At 45.5% G+C, this 23,816-nt stretch overlaps 1 protein-coding gene across 5 annotated transcripts in view; it reads left to right on the forward strand.

Moving 5' to 3' along the window:
- The window catches only part of SLC4A11 (solute carrier family 4 member 11), a 122,976-nt gene that overhangs the window by 14,771 nt on the left and 84,389 nt on the right, over positions 1 to 23,816 (forward strand). For 3 of the 5 annotated variants that reach the window (XM_060687196.2, XM_060687197.2, XM_087874810.1), the window contains exon 2: positions 21,507 to 21,557. In XM_060687196.2, coding sequence (XP_060543179.1) covers positions 21,507 to 21,557 — 51 coding nt within the window. Of the gene's footprint in view, positions 1 to 7,536; positions 7,818 to 21,506; positions 21,558 to 23,816 lie in introns of those variants that run through there. The other 2 variants (XM_060687198.2, XM_087874809.1) reach the window with 2 other exon arrangements.

A 23,816-nucleotide genomic window follows, 5' to 3' on the forward strand; every position in this document is an offset into this window, starting at 1 on the left:
CTTCAGCAATGGGTGGTAGCAGGGATGAAACAACAGAATAAGAGAGTTGGAAGGGACCTTGGAGGTCTTCTAGTCCAACCCCCTGCTCAGACAGGAGACCCTACACCAGTGATGGCTAACCTTTTTGCCATCATGTGCCAAAAGCGGGGTGAGTATGGGGGGCTGCCCGCGTGCCCACACCCATAATTCTATGCCCCCTGTGCATGCGCGCATGAACCCCCCCCCCGTTCTCCCCTTTTGGCACGAGATGGCACGGTGGGCCCATTTTTTCCCCTCCCCAGGCTCCAGAGCCTTTCTAGGAGCCTGGGGAGGGTGAAAATGGCCTTCCCCACTCCCATGGAGGCCCTTCAGAAGCCAGAAATGACCCATTTCCGGCCTCTGGAGGATCTCCGGGGGTGTGTGGAAAAGGCCATTTTAGCCCTCCCCAGGCTCCTAGAAAGGCTCTGGAGCCTGGGAGAAGCGAAAAACGGGCCTTCCCCACCCTCCCGAGGCCTTCTGGAGGCCTGTTTCCCTACTTTTGGTGGCCCAGAAAGCCCAAAAATCAGGTGGCGGGAGCTGAGCCTGCGTGCCCACCGATATGACACCGAGTGCCACCTGTGGCACGCGTGCCATAGGTTCGCCATCACGGCCCTACACCATTTAAGACAAGTGGCTGTCCAGTCTCTTCTTAAAAACCTCCAGTGGTGAAGGAGGACCCACAACTTCTGGTGGCAAGCTGTTCCACTGGTTAATTATCCTCCCTGTTAGGAAGTTTCTCCTGAATTCCAAGTTGCTCCTCTCCTTGGTTAGTTTCCATCCATTGCTTCTTGTCCTGCCTTCTGGGGCATTGGAGAATAGGTGGACTCCCCTCTTCTTTGGGGCAGCCCCCCAAATACTGGAACGCTGCTATCATGTCTCCCCCCCAGTCCTTCTTTTCTCTGGACTAGCCAAACCCAAATCCTGCAACTGTTCTTCGTATGTTTTAGTCTCCAGGCCTTTTAATCATCTTAGTTGCTCTTCTTTGCACTTTTTCCAAAGTCTCAACATTTCAGGTGTGGCCTTAACTAAGGCCTTATAAATGTTAAATCCTGATTTGTAGAACTGCTGGGGGAAAAAAAGCAAACATGGTTTTTTGGGGGGGAGTACATTTAGTCCTCAACTTACGACTGCAATAGAGCCCAACATTTTCTTCGCTAAGCGAGGCACTTGTTCAGTGAATTTTACCTCAGGTTATGACATTTCCCGCCACAGTTTTTCAGTGAGTCGCTGCGGTTGTTAAGTTAGTAACATGGTCGTTAAATGGATCTGACTTCCCCCTCGACGTTGCTTGTCAGAAGGTCGCAAAAGGGGATCACGTGACACCCCCCTCCCTCCCGGACACTGCAACCGTCATAAATGTGAGTCAGTTGCCAAGCGGCTGAATTTTGATAATGTGACTGTGGGGATGCTGTGTGAAAATAGTCGTAATTCACTGTTTCCAGGGCCATTGTAACTTCGAGCAGTCACTAACATACTGTTGTAAATCGAGGACTACTTGTATTTATGACGGTTGCACTGTCCCGAGGTCATGTGATCCCCTTTTGACATCTTCTGACAAGCCAAGTCAAAAGAGTGGGGGGGAGGCCAGATTCATTTAACGACCTTGTCACTGATGCCACAACCGTAGCAATTCACTTAAAACAGTGTTTCTCAACCTTGTTAGCATGAAGATGGGTGGACTTCAACTCCCAGAATCCCCCAGCCAGCGGCACTCAGACAAAACGGCCATCAACGGGCACATAGAGATGAACCACATTTACACACCATTCAAAAGAGACAATCCAAAAGCTAAAAGATCACTGCACTTCCTGGCCAGAAATAAAATACCCACAAGAGCAGAGATTAACACAGTGTTTCTCAACCTTGGTAGCTTGAAGATGGGTGGACTTCAACTCCCAGAATCCCCCAGCTGGTTGTGGGATTCTGGGAGTTGAAGTCCACCCATCTTCAAGCTACCAAGGTTGAGAAACACTGACTTAAAACAAGGAAGGTTGTAAGATGGGGCAAAACAGACACAAGCGGTGTCTTGCTTAGCCACAGAGGAATTTTGGGCTCAAGCATCGTCGTAAGTCGAGGACTACCTGTAAATGACTTTCTGTTCTGGATTATCAGGATGTACTTTGCTCCAGAGGTAAGGTTGCGAAGTTGTGGGGTTTTTAAATGCTTTTATTTATTTATTTATTAGATTTTTATTACTTTATCAGTAACTCAAGGGGACAAAGATACATAATGCTCCTTTCTCCTTCCATCTTCCCCGTGTTCTGAACCTCCTGTAACAATACAAGCCAGGATTCGATCCCGTATCCCTTTCCCTCAGTGACTGACCGGTTCTTTCTGGAAGGCCTTAAATCCAGTTAGAATCTGTTCCTTTTTATTTCCATATAGGCTCCCCCGGGGATCTATTTTCCACAGCAAACAAGTGCCTCTGATGTGGCAACCAAGTTAAAACCATGAGGACTAGCGCCATGGCTACTATAGTGATTTAACCCTTTCCTTTAAAACTGTACAAGTTGATAGTAACCATGGCCATTGTGCTGTCTGGGGAATTCTGGGAGTTGAAGTCCACACATCTTAAAATGGCCGAGTTAGGAAAACATCGGTTTAAGCAAATCATAATTAACTCATAATGAGTTCAGCCCAGTACAGGTAATCTTTGACTTAACACCTATTTGTTTAGTGATTGTTCTAATCTAAGTTAACAACCCTGAAAAAAAAGTGAGTCATGTTATATCTAAGATATAACTAAGGAGATATTTCCTAACGGTGAGAGCAAATTTTAAGTGTAAATTCTAAATTTTTAATGGATTTTAAAATATGGGTATTTTAAATTGGGTATTAATTCAGCCAAATTTATTTAATTCATTTTATTCGATTTTAAATTTTGTATATCTATGTGTTTTATTTCATGGCTGTGCACCGCCCTGAGTCCTTCGGGAGTAGGGCGGTATAGAAATTCAATAAATAATAATAATAATAAATAAATCAGCTAGCAAGAACACCTTGCCTTCAGAAGTTGTGGTTTCCCCATCACTGGAGGCTTTTAAGGAGAGATTCAACAACCATTTGTCTGAAATTGTATAGGCTCTTTTGCTCGAGCAGGGGGTTGGGCTAGATGACCTCCAGCGTCCCTTCCAACTCTGTTATTCTATGGTCTTCGGTCTAATTGTTAAGATTCGTTGGATTCCAACTCCTTTCAAAGCCATCAAGACAGCCAATGGCTCTCTTGTCCAGTTGTTGCATCTTAACGTTGTTGGAGAGCAAGCCAGGAATGACGGTTGTTGCATCCTAACATTGTTGGAGAGCAGCATCTTGAAGAACCACCATCGTAGACCCAAGTAGGCCTGCCTCAGATCAAGGTGGACCTTAGCTGGGTCAACATGTTGGTGTCATAGGACCTTCTAAACATGACAACCATCTTCTCACAAACCATGTTGGCTTTACAATTGACCGAGTGGTCTTCTCAATAACATCCTTGTTCTTCCATGCTTGTGGATGATGGGCTCCAGGGAGCAAGCTTCAACTCCGTTCAACCCCATCAAGGCAGCCAATTCGTCTCTTGACCAGGTTGTTACATCCTAACGTTGGAGAGCAACAGCTTTGAGGGCCACTATCGTAGACCCAAGTAGACGTGCCTCAGATCAAGGTGGACCTTAGCTGGGTCAGCATGTTGGGTCAAAGGACCTTCTAAACGTGACAACCATCTCCTCACCCGTTGGCTTTAGACAGCCAATGAGTCTCTTGGCCAGGAATGATGGTTGTTACATCCTAACATTGTTAGAAAACACCAGCTTGAGGGCCATCATTATAGACCCAAGTAGGCCTGCCTCAGATCAAGATGGATCTTAACTGGGTCAACATGTTGGGTCAAAGGACCTTCTAAACCCAACTCGAGCATCTCACTGGTTGCTTTTACAATTGACCCAAAGTTGTCTTCTCGATGACGTCCTTGTTCTTCCATGCATCTGGATGATGGTCTCCAGGATCCAAAACTCCAGGTTGTTAAGGAATTAAAATAATTTTATCTTGAAAACTCTTCTCCCGAGCTGTCTAGACATACGATCCACCCACCTCCTCAAGTTGTTCGTCTGCTAGGTCGAACTGAGCCTCGGAGGATGACAATCTTAACGATTTTGCTCAATTAAGCGTCTTGTCTTTGGATTTGCTTATTAATTTCTGACAGAGAGCGACGTTCCGGAACGCTGATTTTCAAACCCAAAAAGCTCCAGCTTTGAAACGAGCTTGGTAATTTTTTGAGGTTGTCCCTTGCGAATCGATCTTCCTCATCGGTGTAATTTTTGTTCCTCGTTCACAACCCTGGTTGAGCACAGCCCTGGTTGAACCCTGGAATCAGGATTTAAAGGTTGCCCTTTTAAGACACGGGCTTGCAAAGTTTTGAGTGGCTTAGAAGCGAAATGAGCCTCTGATTTAACTTAAAGGCAGAATCGTTTCATGATTTAACGAGGAATGGTGCAGGAAGGGACAAAAATTGCAATTTCTTTCTGCTTACCGTATTTTCCTAACTCGCTGCGCCGCCAATCCTACTCCTGGGATCTTGTTCGTTGATTGGATGATACTGAGTGCCTATAATTCTTTCTGCAGCCTTGGCTCCGCCCCTCGTGACGTTGACCCTTCAGTCTTTTTCACTCAGTTGATAGGAGTACACCTGAGTGCCTATTCTCTTGAGTATTTTGTAATTTTGTGAGATTTTTGGGTTATATTGAGACCTCATTTTTGTTGTGTGCACTTCAGAGAGCTGCGATAGGAAGGATTGGGGTCTTTCGGAGCGGCGGTATTCGGCGCTTGTTTTTAACTGCCGATCCGCCATTTTCTCCTTCCCGCCTGTCAGTGTGAGGCGCGAGCGGCGGTTTCGGCCAAGTAGCTAAACTGCCGATCCAGCCAGCCTTTATTGACGCCGAAAGACAGCTGAGAGGTGTTAGTCAGATTTCGCCCAGCTGAGGGGAAATAAGACTGGGTTTTATATTAATCTTTGCTCCAAAAAAATGTATTAGGGCTTATTTTCTGTTTAGGTCTTATTTTTGGGGAAACACGATATTTATAATACAGGTAGTCCTCGGCTTTTTTGAGTCCAATATTTCTGTTGCTAAGGGAGACCGTTGCTGAGCTTTGCCCCATTTTGTGACCTTTCTGGCCACAGTTGTTAAGTGAAATGCTGCAGTTGTTAAATTAGTAACACGGTTGTTAAGTGAATTGGGCTTCCCCATCGTTGTGTGAAGGTCTCAAAAGAGGATCACGTAACCTGGGGACACTGCAACCGTCATAAATATGAGTCAGTTGCCAAGGGCTTTAATTTTCATCATGTGACCACAGGGGATGCTTTGTTAAGTATGAAAAATGGTCATAAATTGCTTTTTTCAGTGCCTTTGTAATTTGGGACGGTCACTAAACGAACTGTTGTAAGTTGAGGACTCCCTGCAGAGTTATGATACAGGCATGCAGAAAAATTTATGTATGGTTAATGTGATTTTCTCTGGCATTATGCTTTATATTGTTCTTTTTTTTTTAAGATGTTGCTCTGAATTATTATTTTTGAAATAATTTGAAAGCAACCAACAGCTCCTATTGGATACTCTCCACTTTGAGAGGATCTTCGCTCCTAAACCAGGTTTTGTCTTCAGTCCACATTGCAATGTCTGTCACTTTTAATGACGGCTTGCCTAGGCAGATTTGGAACTTGGCGGAAAGAGCTACGGGACTACGTTGGCGAGTTGCACCAAGTTGAAATTGTTTGGCACTGGTATGAGATGCGACCCCCTTCCCGTTGCACTTTGCAAACTGGGATTTACGGCTTAGCGTGTGGTGCAAAGATAGCGAATGGCGGTTTAGTCATCAAAATGTGGTTAGCAAACCATGGCATACCCCTGCAGACGACGCACGCTCATTTTGCGTGTGTGAGAAGGACGGGTTGGAAATGGGCCACTTGATTGAAAAACCCCCAAAATTTTCCCTTGGGTTTTATTACAGTTTTGGGGGTTCAGTTTTTTCAGCAAAGTTCAGAAATTGGCCAGACGTTAAAGCGCTTCCTAAAAACGTGCAAATTGCCTTGAAGGCAGATTGAACCCCAGGTCCATAGAGGTCAACCTCTGGGTTCCCCAGTGGTCATCTAGAAGGATTTGGGGGATTCCCAAACCTCAGGTGTGAGCACCCCCTTTCTCCTAGCACCCCTATTTAAAGTCAAATATTGCATTATTGCAGACTAGTGTATCATGATTTAAGGCCAGAAAGTATCTGTCCATCATCAAACACCCCAACGGCTGCCATGGTTACAACCACCGACTGCCCCTGCCACCATGGAGGGTGTGTTCTGGTGCAGGGTTGTAGGCACCCGGGAAGAGAGATGCTCAGCGCTGCCTGGGCGTCCTGAAAAACCGAGCGTCCGCAGCTTTCATCCATTGAAAACGGCATTTTGAAGGACCGTTGCTCCGGGGAATCCTGCTGACTTAGGAGAAGCTCCAGGAAAAGTGCTGGTCACTTTAATGGGGTTTCCTCCCTTCTCCTTCCCGTCCCCTCCCTCCTTATTCGCCAGCCGGAGAGAAAAGGGGTAGACACGGTGCAGCTCGCCCCTTCCTTCCTTCCTTCCTTCCTTCCCTCCCTCCCTCCCTCCCTCCTCCTTTCCTTCCTTCCTTTCTTCCATCTCTCTCTTCTTTCTTCCTCTGACTTTTCCGTCCCTCCTTTTCTTTCTTTCTTTCTTCCTTCCTTCCTTCCTTTCTTTCCTTCCTTCCTTCCTTCCTTCCTTCCTTCCTTCTCTTTCACTCTCTCCATCCTCTCCCTTTCTCTCTCCTCCTTCCCTCCCTCTCTCTCCACTCATCCATCTCTTCTTCTCATCTTCCCCATCCATCGATCCCTCCCTCCCTCCTTCTCATCTCTCTCTTCTTTCTTCCTCTGACTTTTCCGTCCCTCCCTTTCTTCCTTCCTTCCTTCCTTCCTTCCTTCCTTCCTTCCTTCCTTCCTTCCTTCCTTCCTTCCCTTTCACTCTCTCCATCCTCTCCCTTTCTCTCTCCTACTTCCCTCCCTCTCTCTCCACTCATCCATCTCTTCTTCTCATCTTCCCCATCCATCGATCCCTCCCTTCCTCCCTCCTTCCCATCTCTCTCTTCTTTCTTCCTCTGACCTCCCCTCCCCTCCTTCCTTCACTATCTCTCCTTCCATCCTCTCCTTTCCCCCCCTCTCTCTCCTTCCTTTTTCTCCCTCCCTCTCTCCCTCCACTCATCCATCTCTTCCAATCTTCCTCCACCCCTCCATCCATTCTATCCATCCATCCATCTGAAGAGAAAGCTACCAGAAGAGGGTGGATGGACGACGCCAAAGGCAGCGAAAGCCCAGATCCTCCTCCTGAACCACCAAATATCTGATTTTTTTCCCCTAGGAATTGAGTCCACGCCCCCCCCCCCACTCCCCTCCGTCCTGCTTTCCCACCTCTTCATTCCGCGGCTTTTCCTGCCCATCCACCCCCCCCTATTTCACCCCCCCTCCCTTCTCATTCTCTCTCTCCCCGCACCTGGGAGTGACGGGTAGCGATGGTGCCTCTGCCCACCCATTTTTCCCTGCTCGCCAATTGGAAGTGAGCAAGGGAGAAAGATGCCTCGGCCGGGCGACTATTAATATGGAAGGCCAGGGCCGGGACCATGAGCTCCCTCTTCTGCCGGGCTTGCTCGTCCACCTGAGCGTGCAAGGCCACCTAAGTGTGCAAACCAGGCTGGAGTGGATTTTTTGGGTGCCCGGAAGGAGACCAAACATCGGCTTGCATTGCATCCATCGTCTCTAAAGTTGCAGCGTGATAGGTAAGCTTGACTTCTCCATCAGCAGCACCTCTTGCCGCTGATTTCCAGCCGCAATTATAACCGGATTGCTTTTTAATTATTTAATCCAAAAGTAAACCGATATTGTGAGGTTGGTTTTTTGTTTGTTTTTTTTTGTTTTTTCCGTCCCCGGCTTTTAAGAAGCATTTCATCCCTCTCGCTTTCGGGAGCTCAGATAATGCATTTGCAAATGTGTTTTTACGGGCAGAAGAGGAATAAATATATTTAGTAGGGCCGCTGGAGTTTGTGTCAGGAAGGAAAACAGACCCAGAGCCGGGTTTTTTGTGGGTGTGTGTTGTGTTGCATGTGGCTGTGCGTGCCTCCAAACATCTGATCGCACAAATCTTTGTGGCACCGCACACGAGAGGGGAAAACCTATTTATTGATGCATTGATTATCCATGTTGGTTTCGCTGGCTCTCAAGGAAGGTTTAATTTAGGCGAGGATCTTAATTTTAACCTGGATATGAAGCACAGGGTGGAAAGAGGCTGTTTTGTAAAAGTACATAAAGAAAGCGATAAATTATTTTATTAAATTTCTACGTCGCCCAGAGTCACCTTGTAGGGGAAATTAGGCGACCGAGAAATTTAATTCAACAAATAAATAAAATAAGAAAGGGTGAACAAAGCGATTTATTTTGGGAGGGGAGAAACCCCAAAAGAGGATCTTACTTAAACTTGAATCTTTGCTTTCCAAAGCAAATAGGATCCCCAGATCATTTATTTTAGCATAATTCCAGTTTCCTTCGTACATTTAAAGACCTGAGAACTTGTTTTTATTTGGGAATAAAGTGTACATACAGTATGTATATGTGTGTGAGTGTGTGTGTGTGTGTGTGTGTGTGTGTGTGTGTGTGTGGATTTGCATGTTTCTGATATGCTGGATTATTTTTTTAAAAAAAATGTTTTTTGCATCACCCACTTGTCTGATGGAGATAAAGAAATAGGTAATTTCTTCACAGGCTGATCCCCCCCCCCCAAGACGGTTTGCTATATTAGGAATATAAATTTGGAAATAATTTAATATCCCTCCCCCCAGTTAGAAAAACACAATGAAAATAATTGAGCCAGCGAGGGTCTGTGCAAGATTGATATTTCCCAGATTCTAGTGAGTAAAACCATGTTTTTGGGTGTGTGTTTTATTGTCCTGCTTCTTGGTTGATTTAACTTATTAATTAATTATTGAGAGTTGCTTGTATTTTTAGTCAGAAACGCAACACTCCCAAATTAAAATAGGAAAAAGGTTCCATCGAGTTTCCTTTTTGCCCGGCTTTGGAATGTCAAAAATGTAATAAATAAAAGTACAATTTGCTTAGAAATGTTTTTTTTTTCCTCTTGGATCCAAAGTTAGCAAGATGACTTTGATAAATAAAGAAGGAATAAAGTGAATTATATAAATGGAGATTTGGAGAAGACCGAAGGATCTCGAGCCCAGGGGGAGGCTTTTAAAACTACATTAGTCCTGATTTTTTATTTTGTTTTTATCGATTGAAAACGCATATGCAGCCTGCTAATTGCCAAAGGAGAATCTGATATCACATAATTGGGAGACATTTTGAGTTGGATACGTCCGTTTCTGGCGCTGAGATGGATTTCTGTGGCTTGAGGAATGCTGTTGAGGTAGTTTTGCCCCATTTTAAGTTTGAAGGGAGCTTGACGTATTAATGCTGTTATGCTTCTATTAAAATATGAGGAAAGGTTGCGAAAGCTGACGGTCCAAATAGGATTTCCACGGTGCTGAAATGGCCGGCTGCTGCATAATTCTTATTTATTTCTCTTCTGTGAGAAGTTGGGATTCTTCCCATTTCAGAGATGGAAGACTGAGGCCCACTGAGGCCGAGATTTGCCAATTGCTCTGGTTTTAAAACGATCGCTTCACCTTTTCCCGCTGTGACTTAACATACAGGAGGCTGTAATGTAGAGGAAAACCTCTTTTAAAACTTTTAATAATGGAATCATGAGGACTAGAAGCATGCTGGAAAATGAGTTTACTGTTATAGGAAATGGTGCTGTTTAAAATTACGACGTGATTCTGTTTAAGATATGCAGCCCAGGCTCCTTAGCTGTAGGCCGAGGGGCTATAAGTGGATTTTTGAGCATTGTATAGAAATATGTATTAAAGATTCAAATGATTTCCTAAAAATTGATTTAATCTAACACCGGGCGAGTTCACAGAGTACGGTAAACCATGATGCAGGAAAGTTTCGGCATGCTGAGAACAAGCTTCTTGGTTTATACAGGCAGTCCTCGACTTAACCACAGTTCATTTAGTGACCATTTGAAGTTAACACCGGCACTGGAAAAAGGGACTTATGACCGTTTTTTCACACTTAATGACCGCTGCAGTATCTCCACAGTCATATTTTCAAAATTCAGCTGCTTGGCAAACTGATTCGTATTTCTGACGGTCTCAGTGTCCCGGGGTGGGTCACATGATCCCCTTTTGCGGCCTTCTGACGAGCAAAGTCAACGGGGCAGCCCGATTCACTTAACAACCGGGTTAGTAACTTCACCAACGGCAGCGATTCACTTAACCACCGAGGCGAGGAAGGTCGTAAAATGGGGGCAAAACTCATTTAACAACGGTCTCGCTTAGCCACAGAAATTTTTGGTCCCGTTGCGGTCGTAAGTCGAGGCCTTCTTGTTAGGCCGCAAACTGCGGGTGCGGAAAGATCAAACGGGGGTGGGGGTGGGGATTAGACTAGGATTTCCGCTGACCACGATTGCTGGAAGCAAACAGTCCCTCTGTCCAGCAGAGACCTGAAAAAGCGAGTTCTATTTTTTCCCCCCTCGTCTGCCATCTTTCAAAAATCAGGAAAAAAAAAAATTTGACCTCTTTTTTCCTGTTTACGCGATCTCTATCGGGACCCTCAGATAAATCCCGACATGCACCGGGCTCCTGACTCAGGTTCCCGGACACCCCTGTTGCTTTGTGCAAAACCTTTGCAACCGGTTGCTGCAAAAAACAACAACCCTGGAATTTTGGGGGAGTGGGGGGGGGTAGAGGGAAGATGGTGGCCTTTGGAGGTGGGGGGGGTTGGCGGTATTTCCTTATGGCACCTATATGGGAAGGCTGTCACAGAGTGGAATAGAAACCTCAAACCCTGGTGGCTCAGCAGACTAAAAACACTGTTATTAACATCAGCTGTCTGCAATTACTGTAAGTTCGAATCTCACCAGGCTCAAGGTCGACTCAGCCTTCCATCCTTTCTAAGGTAGGTAAATTGAGGACCCGGATTGTGGGGGCAATAAGCTGACTTGGTATAAATCTACAAAAAGTATGAAGGCTATTGCTTAACGCATTGTAAGCTGCCCTGAGTCTCCGGAGAAGGGGGGGGGCATATAAATCAAATTAAAAAAAAAAACAACAACCCCCAAACACAACACAAAAACAACACAACAGAATAACACCCACCCACATCACAGGGTTGATCTGGGCATCCTTGCCCGTTAAAAAAGCCACTTCTCCGTGGACCCAGATTCGGCCTCGCAAAACCTGGATGGATTGGCTTTGCAATGTTGGCTTGTTAGTCAGCATGCTGGATGGAAATGAAATTTGCAACCCAGAAATTGGGGATTGGAGGTGTGTGGGGGGGCAAGCCAGGACTCCAGACTCCGCCGATCTTCCCCCCCCCACTCCCTGGCGCGTGGGTGGATGTTTGCCTTCAAAGGATCAGCCTTGCTCTTCTCCTCCTCTGAAAAGCGAGGGATATTTTTGTGTGCATCATCGCCCCATTTCTGGTGTGTGTGTGTTGTGTTTGTCTCTTCAGCTTCTCGAGGATCTAAGAAGCGAGCTTTTATCCTTTTTAGGGGTGGAATAACCGAGACCCCCCAATCTATGCCGTGTTCAAAAGAGTGTGTGATTCAATACCTGTCATTCAAACTAATGTAGGATTGATGGGTCAAGCTTTGGATTAACTGGTCATTCTCTTTCTTATGGAAAACAGATAGAAATAATTCATTTAATTCTGCTGAAGTCCACCCCCCCCCCCCAGCCTGCCCCGAGGACAAGCAATGGATGGAAACTAATCGAGGAGAAAAGCAAACCGAGAACTAAGGAGAAATTCCCTGACAGTTAGAATGATTAATCGGTGGAACAGCTTGCCACCAGAAATTGTGGGCGCTCCATCCCTGGAGGCCTTTAAGAAGAGATTGGACAGCCATTTGTCTGAAATGGTAGAGGGCAGTGATGGCTAACCTTTTTGCCGTCGTGTGCCAAAAGCGGGGGTAATGGGGGGGATTGCGCGCGTGCCCACATCCATGATTCAATGCGCCCCGTCCCCCCACACATGTGCCTGTGACCCCCCGCTCTCCCCCCGCTTTTGGCACGCGGTAGGCCCATTTTTTTGCCCTCCCCAGGCTCCAGAGCCTTTCTAGGAGCCTGGGGAGGGTGAAAACAGCCTTCCCCACTCTCCCAGAGGCCCGGAAACAGCCCGTTTCCCGACTTCTAGTGGGCCCGGAAAGCCCGAAAATCAGTTGGCCAGTGTGCACATGTGTGCTGGACTGAGGTAGGGCAATGCTCGTGTTCCTACATATGGCTCCATGTGTCACCTGTGGCACCCATGCCATAGGTTCGCCATCACGGGTATAGGGTTTCCTGCCGGAGCAGGGGGTTGGACTAGAAGACCTCTAAGGTCCCTTCCAACTCTGTTATCCACTGTCTTTGCAATTGTGTAACTTCTGAAATTGTTCTTTGCTTTATGGGTGCATGTCTTTATGGATGCACGTCTTTGGACCAGTGGTGATTAATATTCATCTTAAAAGTTTAATTCTTTATAATTCTTTTAATTGATTTTAAATTTTGTATTGGTATGTTTTTTATCCTTGGCTGTGCACCGCCCTGAGTCCAATAGGAGAAGGGCGGTATATAAATTGAATAAATAATAATAATAAAAGTTTTAGGGATACAGGCAGTCCTCGACTTAACGACCACAACTGACCGCCAAATTGCAAACGCGAGGCTTTTGTTAAATGAGTTTTGCCCCATTTTACGACCTTTCCGGTTGCTAAGTGTACCCCTGCAGCTGATACTATTAGTAACATGCTGGTTAAGTGAATCTGGCTCCCCCACCTCCCCCATTGACTCTGCTCGTCAGAAGGTCGCGAAAGGGGATCACGTAACCTGGGGACGCTGCGACGGTCATAAATGTGAGTCAGTTGCCAAGCTTCTGAATTTCGATCAGGTGACCACGGGGATGCTGCAACGGTCATAAGTGCGAAAACTGGTCATGAGTCATTTTTTTCCCCCACTGCCGTCGTAACTTCGAATGGTCACTAAATGAACTGTTGTAAGTCTAGGACTGTGATGGCGAACTATGGCACGCGCACAGCCCAAAAAACTACCTGGAAATGACCCGGAGAATGGCAAGAAAAATGGCCTGTTTTTTGGCCATTTTTTCGGCCCGTTTTACGGCACTCCGGTGCCCGCGAAACCAGAAGAGCAACCGAAGACAGTTGGCGCATGCCCACAGAAAGGGCTCTGCCTGCCACCTCTGGCACCATGTGCCATTGTTTTGGGTCCAGGATCATCTGTGTTATCCTAAAAATTTTGATTTCCCTTCTTTGGGGTGAGTTTGTAATGGTGTCTGCGCAGGGAAAGTTGCATTCGCTTTAATTCTTCTCCTTTGGACAGTCATGTCAGATTAAAAAAAAAAAAATCAGTGGCATCTTTTTCCAACGTTTTATTAAAGCAGAAGGTTTGGCGAGCTGCCACTCAAAATTGGGAAATTTGGTGGCACGTTTGCCAACAGGTTTTAGAATAGAAATAGAATAACAGTTGGAAGGGACCTTAGAGGTCTTCTAGTCCAACCCCGTGCCCAGGCAGGAAACCCTACATCACTTCAGACAAATGGTTATCCAGCATCTTCTTAAAAATTGGAGCATTCACAACTTCTGGTGGCAAGTTGTTCCACTGATTAATTGTTCGCACTGTCAGGAAATTTCTCCTTAGTCCTAGGTTGCTTCTCTCCTTGATGAGTTTCCACCCGTTGCTTCTTGTCCTGCCTTCAGGTGCTTTGGAGAATACCTTGACTCCCTCTTCTTTGGGGCAGCCCCTGAGATATTGGAAGACTGCTATCATGTCTCCCCTAGTCCTTCTCGTCATTAAACGAGACATGCCCAGTTCCTGCAACCGTTCTTCATATGTTTTAGCCTCCAGTCCCTTAATCCTCTTGGTTGCTCTTCTCTGCACTCTTTCTAGAGTCTCAACATATTTTTTACATCGTGGCAACCAAAACTGGATGCAGGATTCCAAGTGTGGCCTTACCAAGGCATCAGAGTGGATAAAAAACAATGATTTTTTTTAAAAAAAATCAAAAAAATCAGATTTTTTAAAATTTAAATCGGATTTTTTTGATTTAAATCGGATTTTTATTGATTTTTATCAAATTTATTTTAATAAAAAACTTTTGGGGTTAAAATCTATCGTAAGATAGTTTTTCTATTTAAGATACATAAATAATTTAGTTTCTTCAGCATGAAATGGAGCTGAGTTATGTAGCAGGAGGCTGTATATTCTGCAACATTGGGACTATCGGTGAGTCAACAGCGGGTCAAAGGAGTAGCAGAGATGACAGCTGCTCTTTAAAAATTAGGATTTAAATCGAGTTGATTTAAATCATGCCTTTTTACTAGTGATTTAAATCATGATTTAAATTGTGATTTAAATCAACTCGATTTAAATCAAATCCACCCTGCAAGGCATCATAAAGTGGTATTAACACTTCTCGTGATCTTGATTCTATCTCTCTGTTTTGTTAGAAGTTTTTCTGGGCTTCGGCTGTTTTTTAGTTGCAGCCCAGGGAAACTCCTGCGTCTTCATAAAATTTATGATCGGCCTTCCAGGTTTCGCCTGACAAAAACTGCAATTTTTTTCCTGCATGGGGTCCTCAGGATTAACGTCTGGATATTCCACAATCATTACAGGTAGTCCTCGATTTACAACGGTTCATTTAGTGACCGTCTGAACGGCGCTGAAAAAAGCGACTTAATCGCTTTTTTTCACACTGATGACTGTTGCAGCATCCGCAGGGTCAAAGGATCAAAATTCAGATTCATGGCCATTGATTCATATTTATGACCGTCGCAAAGTGTCCCGAAGTTTTGCAACTTTCCGATAAGCAAAGTCGATGGGGAAGCCCGGTTCACTTAACAACGGCGTTACTGACTTAACAATGAGATTCACTGAACAACTGTGGCAGTGGGGGGTTTCAAAATTTTTTACTACCGGTCCTGTGGGCATGGCTTGGTGGGTGTGGTGTGGCTTGGTGGGCGTGGCAGGGGAAGGATACTGTCAAATCTCCATTCCCACCCCACTCCGGGGGAAGGATACTGCAAAATCTCCATTCCCTCCCCACTCCAGGGGAAGGATACTGCAAAATCCCCATTCCCTCTCCACTCCTGGGGGGAAGGATATTGCAAAATCTCCCATTCCCACCCCACTCCAGGGGGAGGATATTGCAAAATCCCCATTCCCTCCCCACTCCTGGGGCAAGGATACTGCAAAATCCCCATTCCCTCTTCCTGGGGGAAGGATACTGCAAAATCCCCATTCCCTCCCCACTCCAGGGGGAGGATACTGCAAAATCCCCATTCCCTCCCCACTCCTGGGGGAAGGATACTGCAAAATCCCCATTCCCTCCCCACTCCAGGGGAAGGATACTGCAAAATCTCCATTACCTCCCCGCTCCTGGGGGAAGGATACTACAAAATTCCCATTCTCACCCCACTCCAGAAGAAGGATACTGCAAAATCCCCATTCCCTCCCCACTCTGGAGCCAGCCACAGGAGGCATTTGCCGGTTCTCCGAACTACTCAAAATTTCCGCTACCGGTTCTCCAGAACCTATCAGAACCTGCTGGATTTCACCCCTGGTATAGGATCTCCTGCTTGAGCAGGGGGTTGGACTAGAGGACCTCCGAGGTCCCTTCCCACTATGTCATTTTGCAATTCTGTAATTCCTTTGCCAACCTGGCACCAATTTATTTCGCCATGTTCTATCCACGCTGTGACTTCCTGACCTGCACATAATTTTCTCATCAGGACAAAGAAATGTGCTGGGAGTGTCATTTTTCGGTGCACTTTCCACACAGCATGATGTGGTCGACACAATCAAAAGCCTTTGTGTAAACCAGCGAAGCAAACACTGACTCCTATTTGGCATTTCTTGGGCTTTTTTCAAAAATCTTGAAAAGGTTTTTTAGAGCAGGCGATTTTCTTATTGTTGATCCACTCGGTAATTTACAAGGATAACATAATGGGGTGGTATGGCACGGTGTGGTATAATATCGCGCTACGAAATCCACACAACGCACGCAAACTCCGTCTGCGGAAGGAAGACGGGCAGTCCTCGGCTTACGACCGCATCTGAGCCCAGCATTTCCGTTGCTGAGTGAGACGTTGGTTGAGCGAGCTTTTGCCAGGGTGGCTGCAGTTGTTGACTTAGTGACACGGTTGTTAAGTGAATCTGGCCTCTCCATTGATTTCGCTCGTCCGAAGGTCACAAAAGGGGATCACGGGCGTGACAAACCCCCCCCGGCCGGAGACACTGTCATAAGTATATTTATGACGGTTGACCCCCCGGTAACCGTCATAAATATGAGTCAGTGGCCAAGCTTCAGTGGTCTTCCCTGGTGGCTAGTGGCACCACCAGTGGCCGAGCGTCTGAATTTTGATCACGTGGCCACGGGGATGCTGCAACGGTCGTTAAGTGTGAAAAACACTGATACGGGATTTTTTTCCAGGGGTCTAGGAGGTTTTGGCACTGAGACCCTTGGATCAGGGGTGAAATCTGAAATTTGTTACTACCGGTTCTGTGGGTGTGGCTTGGTGGGCGGGGTAATGTGACTGGGTGGGCGTGGCCAATTTTTTTTTTTTACTTTTAAAACCATTTTTTCTACAACCTCTTCAGTGAAGAGGTTGTAAAAAAATGCTTTCAAAAGGCTCTGACGATCCCAGCTGAATTGCCTGATCGGCAGAGGCTTTTTTTCTTTTAAATGCCTCTGACGATCCCAGCTGAATTGCCTGATCGGCAGAGGCTTTTTTTCTTTTAAATGCCTCTGACGATCCCAGCTGAGTTGCCTGATCGGCAGAGGCTTTTTTTCTTTTAAATGCCTCTGACGATCCCAGCTGAGTTGCCTGATCGGCAGAGGCTTTTTTTCTTTTAAATGCCTCTGACGATCCCAGCTGAGTTGCCTGATCGGCAGAGGCTTTTTTTCTTTTAAATGCCTCTGACGATCCCAGCTGAGTTGCCTGATCGGCAGAGGCTTTTTTTCTTTTAAATGCCTCTGACGATCCCAGCTGAGTTGCCTGATCGGCAGAGGCTTTTTTTCTTTTAAATGCCTCTGACGATCCCAGCTGAGTTGCCTGATCGGCAGAGGCTTTTTTTCTTTTAAATGCCTCTGACGATCCCAGCTGAGTTGCCTGATCGGCAGAGGCTTTTTTTCTTTTAAATGCCTCTGACGATCCCAGCTGAGTTGCCTGATCGGCAGAGGCTTTTTTTCTTTTAAATGCCTCTGACGATCCCAGCTGAGTTGCCTGATCGGCAGAGGCTTTTTTTCTTTTAAATGCCTCTGACGATCCCAGCTGAGTTGCCTGATCGGCAGAGGCTTTTTTTCTTTTAAATGCCTCTGACGATCCCAGCTGAGTTGCCTGATCGGCAGAGGCTTTTTTCCTTTTAAATGCCTCTGACGATCAGGCAACTCAGCTTGGATCATCAGAGGCTTTTAAAAGGAAAAAAAGCCTCTGATGATTGTGCGGCTCAGCTGGGTATGGGGGGGGCAGGGATTTTTGCTACCGGTTCTCCGAACCACCTGCCTCCATCGCTACCGGATCGGGCAATCCGGTCCGAATCGGGAGCATTTCACCCCTGCCTTGGATGGGTCCCCTTCGCCCCCAGTCACCCTCCTCAGCCGATTCAAAGCCAGCTTTCCTCTTCCGCTGGCCGTCCTCCGGCCATTGTCCTTTTGCCAATGGTCCCCTGGCCCTCTGCCCCCCCACCCTTCGCCCCTGCCCATTCACCCAGGCACCGCACAGGACAAATAGCCCCCATACAATTGGGTGGTGGGTAGAAGCAATGGGTGAAGAGCGGGATGTTTGAAAGGGCTGGGGGGGGGGCTGTGCTTTCGGAACCAATTGGGTGGCTCCGGAGCTGTGATTGGTTGATTGCTTGGAGCGTGGTTGTTTTCCTGAAGACGTTTCATTACCCAACTAGGCTACATCATCAGTGCTACAAGGGAGTGGGGTTTGTGGAGTGGAGGAGGAGGAGGAGTGTGAGGGATCTTGGTGCTGTCTGAGCTTGGTGTTTCTCTTGTAGACGTTTCACTACCAAACTAGGTAACAGTACTACTAGGTTGTAGTAACAGTACAGTAATCAGTAACATCAGTAGCACTGATGACGTTCCCTAGTTCGGCCATGAAATGTCGCCAAGAAAGCCACCAAAACTCGGAGAGCACCAAAGACTGCTCGAAGCAGCCTATTCTTGACTTACCAATGCTTTCCCAGATTATTTAGGAATTTATGGGAAATTTAGTGCATATGATGGGTTTATGTGAGGTGATGACTAAGTTCGGCGTTGGTGTAAATCCAGACATGAATGCCATAACCGATCAAGGTTTGGAGCAAAATATCTTGCATGAAATTTTAATTTAAAAAAAACTGTCTTAAGAACTCAAATCTGTTCAAATGTACATGATGGGTTTTTTTATTTTTATTTTTTTGCTAGCAGCTTTATATATATATGTGTGTGTGTGTATACATATATATAAATATTATATATATATTACAATTATTATATATATATTACAAACTATTCTAAAAAATACAAGTTCCAGGTATATTTGTAAAGAAAGAAGCAGACATTCTGCGAGCTCCGGAACTAAAATCATTAAAATTTTATTCTACTTATTTATTTATACACACAGATACACAGACATATATTAACCAGGATTGACCGATGAGACTTGAAAGATTTGTTTAGAGAGAAGATATGGGATAAAAAGAGAATTTGTTGTTGTTATACATTTAGAGAAAGTGATAATCCACGGTATTAAAGTGGAAGGAAAGAGTTAAGCTTGGGAAGGAGTTTTTCTGAGAGAAGATGAAGAGAAGATGATAAGAAATTAATTTGTGGGGTATTATTTGATGGAATTAGATTTTAATAGGTTGTTTTTGGTAGCCCTTTAATGGGATTTTTTTTCTTTTCTGATTAACTTTGAACGATGAGGCTTTAAGTATTTGTTTATGGAGATGAGCTAAGATATGGGAAGAAAAGAGAGGTTTTTTTGTATGATAAAATGATAAATTCATTATGCATGAATATGAAATTAATTTACTTGCTTACGGTTATAATATATGTTATTTCTGGTAGACTTTTCCTGATTAAGACTGAACATTGGCCCTTTAGTATTTGCTAATGTAGCCACTTTTTGACTCTACGACCGTCACCAATCCCAAAATTTCCAGGATTAAACGAGGCAGTCGTTAAATGGCTTTTGCCCCATTTTACGACCTTTGTAGCCACAGCTGTTGAGCGAATCCTTGAAGTTGTTCAGTGAGCCATGCAGTCGTTAAGCGAATCTGAGTCTTTTGCTACTGTTTGGCTGGATTTGCACTCAGTTGCCTTTTTGTTGGGGAGGGGGGGTGTCTGTGTTCCTTGCCCCCTTCAGTCCTTCTACATCTCCAGAAGATGATGATCATCCAGTCAGAAGTTGAAGAGCCATCTGTTTGGGATGCTTACATTTCCCATTGAATGCAAAATACAGAGTAACAGAGTTGGAAGGGACCTTGGAGGTCTTCTAGTCCAACCCCCTGCTTAGGCAGCATTTCAGACAAATGGTTATCCAGCATCTTCTTAAAAACTTCCAAGGTTGGAGCATCCACAACTTCTGGTGGCAAGCTGTTCCACTGGTTAATTGTCCTCACTGTCAGGAAATTTCTCCTTAGTTGTAGGTTGCTTCTCTCCTTGATGAGTTTCCACCCATTGCTTCTTGTCCTGCTTTTAGGTGCTTTGGAAAATAGCTTGACTCCCTCTTCTTTGGGGCAGCCCCTGAGATATTGGAAGACTGCTATCGTGTCACAATTGGTCCTTCTCTTCTGAACCTTTACAGAATTAATATTACAGAATATTCCTTTTTACTTACTCTTTTCATGTATTCAAATTGTGTTTATACTTTTACCTGTTATCTTATATATGCTTGACAAAATAAATAAACAAATAAAATAAATGAAAATAAATAAAATAGAATGCTAAATAACAGAGGGGGAAGGGATCTTAGAGGTCTTCTAGTCCAACCATTGCTTCATATTCTGCCTTCAGGAGCTTTGGAGAAGACAGGGTGAAGACTTATTCAAGAACGTGGAATAATTGGGTTGGAAGGGACCTGAGAGGTCTTCTAGTCCAACCCGTTGCTCAGGCAGGAATTCCTCTACCATTTCAGACAAATAGATGTCCAATTTCTTCTTAAAAACCTCCAGTGATGAAGCACCTACAACTTCTGGTGGCAAGCTGTTCCACTGATTAATTGTCCTCGCTGTCAGGAAGTTTCTCCTTAGTTCCAGGTTGCTTCTCTCCTTGATGAGTTTCCATCCGTTGCTTCTCGTCCTGCCTTCAGGTGCTTTGGAGAATAGCTTGACTCCCTCTTCTTTGGGGCAGCCCCTCAAAGATTGCTATCATGCCCCCCCCCCCGTCCTTCTTTTCATCAAACGACTTATACCCAGTTCCTGCAACCGTTTTAACCTAAAACAGGGGTGAGCAACTGTGGCCCTTTTACAACCTGTGGACTTCAACTCCCAGAATTCCTGAGCCAGCTTGGCCTAAGACAAATGTGTGCATTCAGATGGGCACGGTCTGTTGAAGGCCAGGCCCAGCAGCTGTTGTGCTCAGCAGTGAGGGATGCTGGGAGATGTAGTTTAATCATCTGTGGTGCCATGTTTCCCCATCCTGATTATATATATATATATATATATATATTTGTTTTCTGAGGTTTTCGCGGGTATTTGTATGTAGGTCTTTGGCTATCCCGTGTAAAATTGTCTTGGCGACGTTTCGACGAAGTCTCATTTGTCATCTTCAGGCTGGTGTTTTCGGCTTCGTGCTTCTAGGAGCAATGTGAGATCGCAGCTGTTTCTTCCTTTTAACTGCTAGTTAATGACGAATGAGACTTCGTCGAAACGCCGCCAAGACACTTCCAATTTTACGCGGGAGAAAACCCGAATAACCAAAGACCTACACACACACACACACACACACACACACACACACACACAAATAAATAAATAAATAAATAAATAAATAAATAAATAAATAAATAAATAAATAAATAAATAATCTTAAACTAAGGGAGTAAAATGGGTGGACCTGGCCCAGGCTATCGATTGGCTGATGACAGTTGACAGAGGCAAACATCTGTAATATTGATGAACAAGAGACGCCGGTGTGGGTGTAGGTGTGGAGAGTGATGGAGTAGAAGTGGGGAAAAACCAGGTGCATCCATTTTGGGAGGGTGACCGAGCGCTACGCAGAGCTCCTCGGCGTGGAGAAAAAGAGGCAATCTAGTAAATGAAAAAGGCAGCATGCTAATTTTGCTTCTGCTTGAATGCTTGCTTTTTGAAGACAAAAGTGGGCCGTTGGAGCTACCATCTTATTTAGGTTTCTCTTTTTTTTTTCCATCCTAGAAAGTCCACCGGCAGCAATGTCCAGAAATGGGTACTTCTTTGAAGAAACAGGTAAGCATTCTTTTCCTTCCTTCCTTCCTTCCTTCCATCCATCCATCCATCTTTTCCTCCTTCCTTCCTCCTTCCTTCCTCCTCCCTCCCTCTGTTTTTTCCTTCCTTTTCTCTTTCTCCTTCCCTCCTCCCTCCCTTCCTCTCCTTTCTTCCTTCCTTCCTCCCTTTTTCTATCTTCCTCCCTTTCCCCCTCCCTCCCTCTGTTTCTTCCTTCCTTTTCTCTCTCTCCCTCCTCCCTCCCTCCTCCCTCCCTCCCTTTTTCAGCCCCTCCCTTTTTCTGTTCCTCCCTTCCTTCCTCCTCCTTCTCTCCGTTTCTTCCTTCCTTTTCTTTCCCTCCCTCCTCTCTCCCTCCCTCCTTTTTTTCTCTCTCTCTGGCTCCCTCCTTCCTTCCTGCCTCCCATTCCCTCTCCTTTCTTCCTTCTTCCTCCTCCGTTCTTCCTTTCTCTTCCCTCCCTTCCTTCTTTCCATCCTTTTCTCTTGCCCTCCCTCCCTCCCTTTACTCTCTTCCTCTCCTCCCACCCACTTTTTCCTCTCTTCCCTTCCTCCCTCTTCTCTCTCTCTGGCTCCCTCCCTCCCTCCCTCCCTCCCTTCCTTCCTCCCATTCCCTCTCCTTCCTTCCTTCTTCCTACTCTCTCTTTTTTCCTTCCTTTCTCCTCCCTCCCTTCTAACCATCCTTTTCTCTTGCTCTCCCTCCCTTTTCTCTCTTTCCTCCCTCCCTCCCCTGCAATTAAAACCAAATTAGTTGCTTGTGTACATTTTTGTTTATTTTACATAAATAACATTATGTAAGATAATAAACATGAAATACAGCGCTAGAAGATGTATACAGGGGAACTACATGGAAGTTGTACAAGATAGGCCTAGAAAACACAGATACAAGTTATATCATCTTTCATTTTGCTTAAATGTAAGTGGAAACTTCCCAAGTGTAAGATCTATACAGGAGTGGGACACTTCGCTGAAAAGACCACGGAGGTCAGACATGAGGATCCTTTAAGGTAAAGGCAAAAGGTTCCCCCTCGCACATATGTGCCAGTCGTTCCCGACTCTAGGTGACAGTGCTTATCTCCATTTCAAAGCCGAAGAGCCAGCGCTGTCCGAAGACGTCTCCGTGATCATGTGGCCGGCATGACTCAACGCCAAAGGCGCACGGAACGCCGTTCCCTTCCCACCAAAGGTGGCCCCTATTTTTCTACTTGCATTTTTTACCTGCTTTTGAACTGCTAGGTTGGCAGAAGCTGGGACAAGTCACGGGAACTCACCCTGTTCCGCGGCACCAGGGACTCGAACCGCCGAACTGCCAACCTTTCAATCGACAAGCTCAGCGTCTTAGCCCCTGAGCCACCGCATCCATTAGGGTCCTTTACAAGTACATAAAAGAGAAGTTACTTGCTGGATGATCAAGAACTTTTTCTTTTGATTACAGCAACAAGAACTGATATGATTCGCAGCTATGTAGATTTCACTGAAATATTAGGAAAAACACTTTTTTTTCCCCATAGAAAAGTCAACCTACAGAGTGTGTAGGTTCTCCAATTCTGGAGGTTTTTAAGGAGAGGCCAGAAAAATCACTTTTCAAGGATGGTTTAATTGGTTTCTCTGCGCCTTGGAGAGAACTGACAATCTTTTAATCTATTTCAACCTTACATTTTCAGACCCCTTCAGGGGTTGGAATTAGAAAAATGTGAGTGGAGCTGGCCTCAAGAACAGGAAATACTTCCACTTGTTCTTTTTTTTCAAAATGATGTGCTAATCTGTGTTGTGTTGAGTAAAGTAATACAATACGTTACTCTAGAACAATACCAAATGTTTGCCCTGTGTAGATTTTTGCACGTCCCTTGAACAGCTGGGCTAACAATGAGACAAATGACAGGGACCAGACGCGGCATTCAGCCGGTTCGTACTGGTTCACCTGAACCGGTAGCGGAAATCGCATGTGGGGCCACCCATCTGCCCTGGCTCTATGCCGTCCTAATTAGGCACGTTTTTGAGACCGGGCGCAGGTGTGGAAGGCTAGAGCAAAGCACATCCGCGGAAGACCGGGCAGGTGTGGAAGGCAGGTGCGTATGTGAACCAGGTGCGCGCACGGGGCGAAACTCACTTAACGACGGTCTCACTTAGCAGCGGAAATTTGGGGGCTCAGATGTGGTCGTATGTGGAGGATTACCTGTATTCTGTTCTTGTGAAGGTGGCCTATAACACAACACTCTACATTCCTAGTGCAACACCTCTCACCACACCACACCCCATTCTTCTTTT

Source organism: Pantherophis guttatus, chromosome 8, assembly GCF_059756535.1.
Source record: "Pantherophis guttatus breed Tessera chromosome 8, ASM5975653v1, whole genome shotgun sequence".
NCBI lineage: Eukaryota > Metazoa > Chordata > Lepidosauria > Squamata > Colubridae > Pantherophis > Pantherophis guttatus.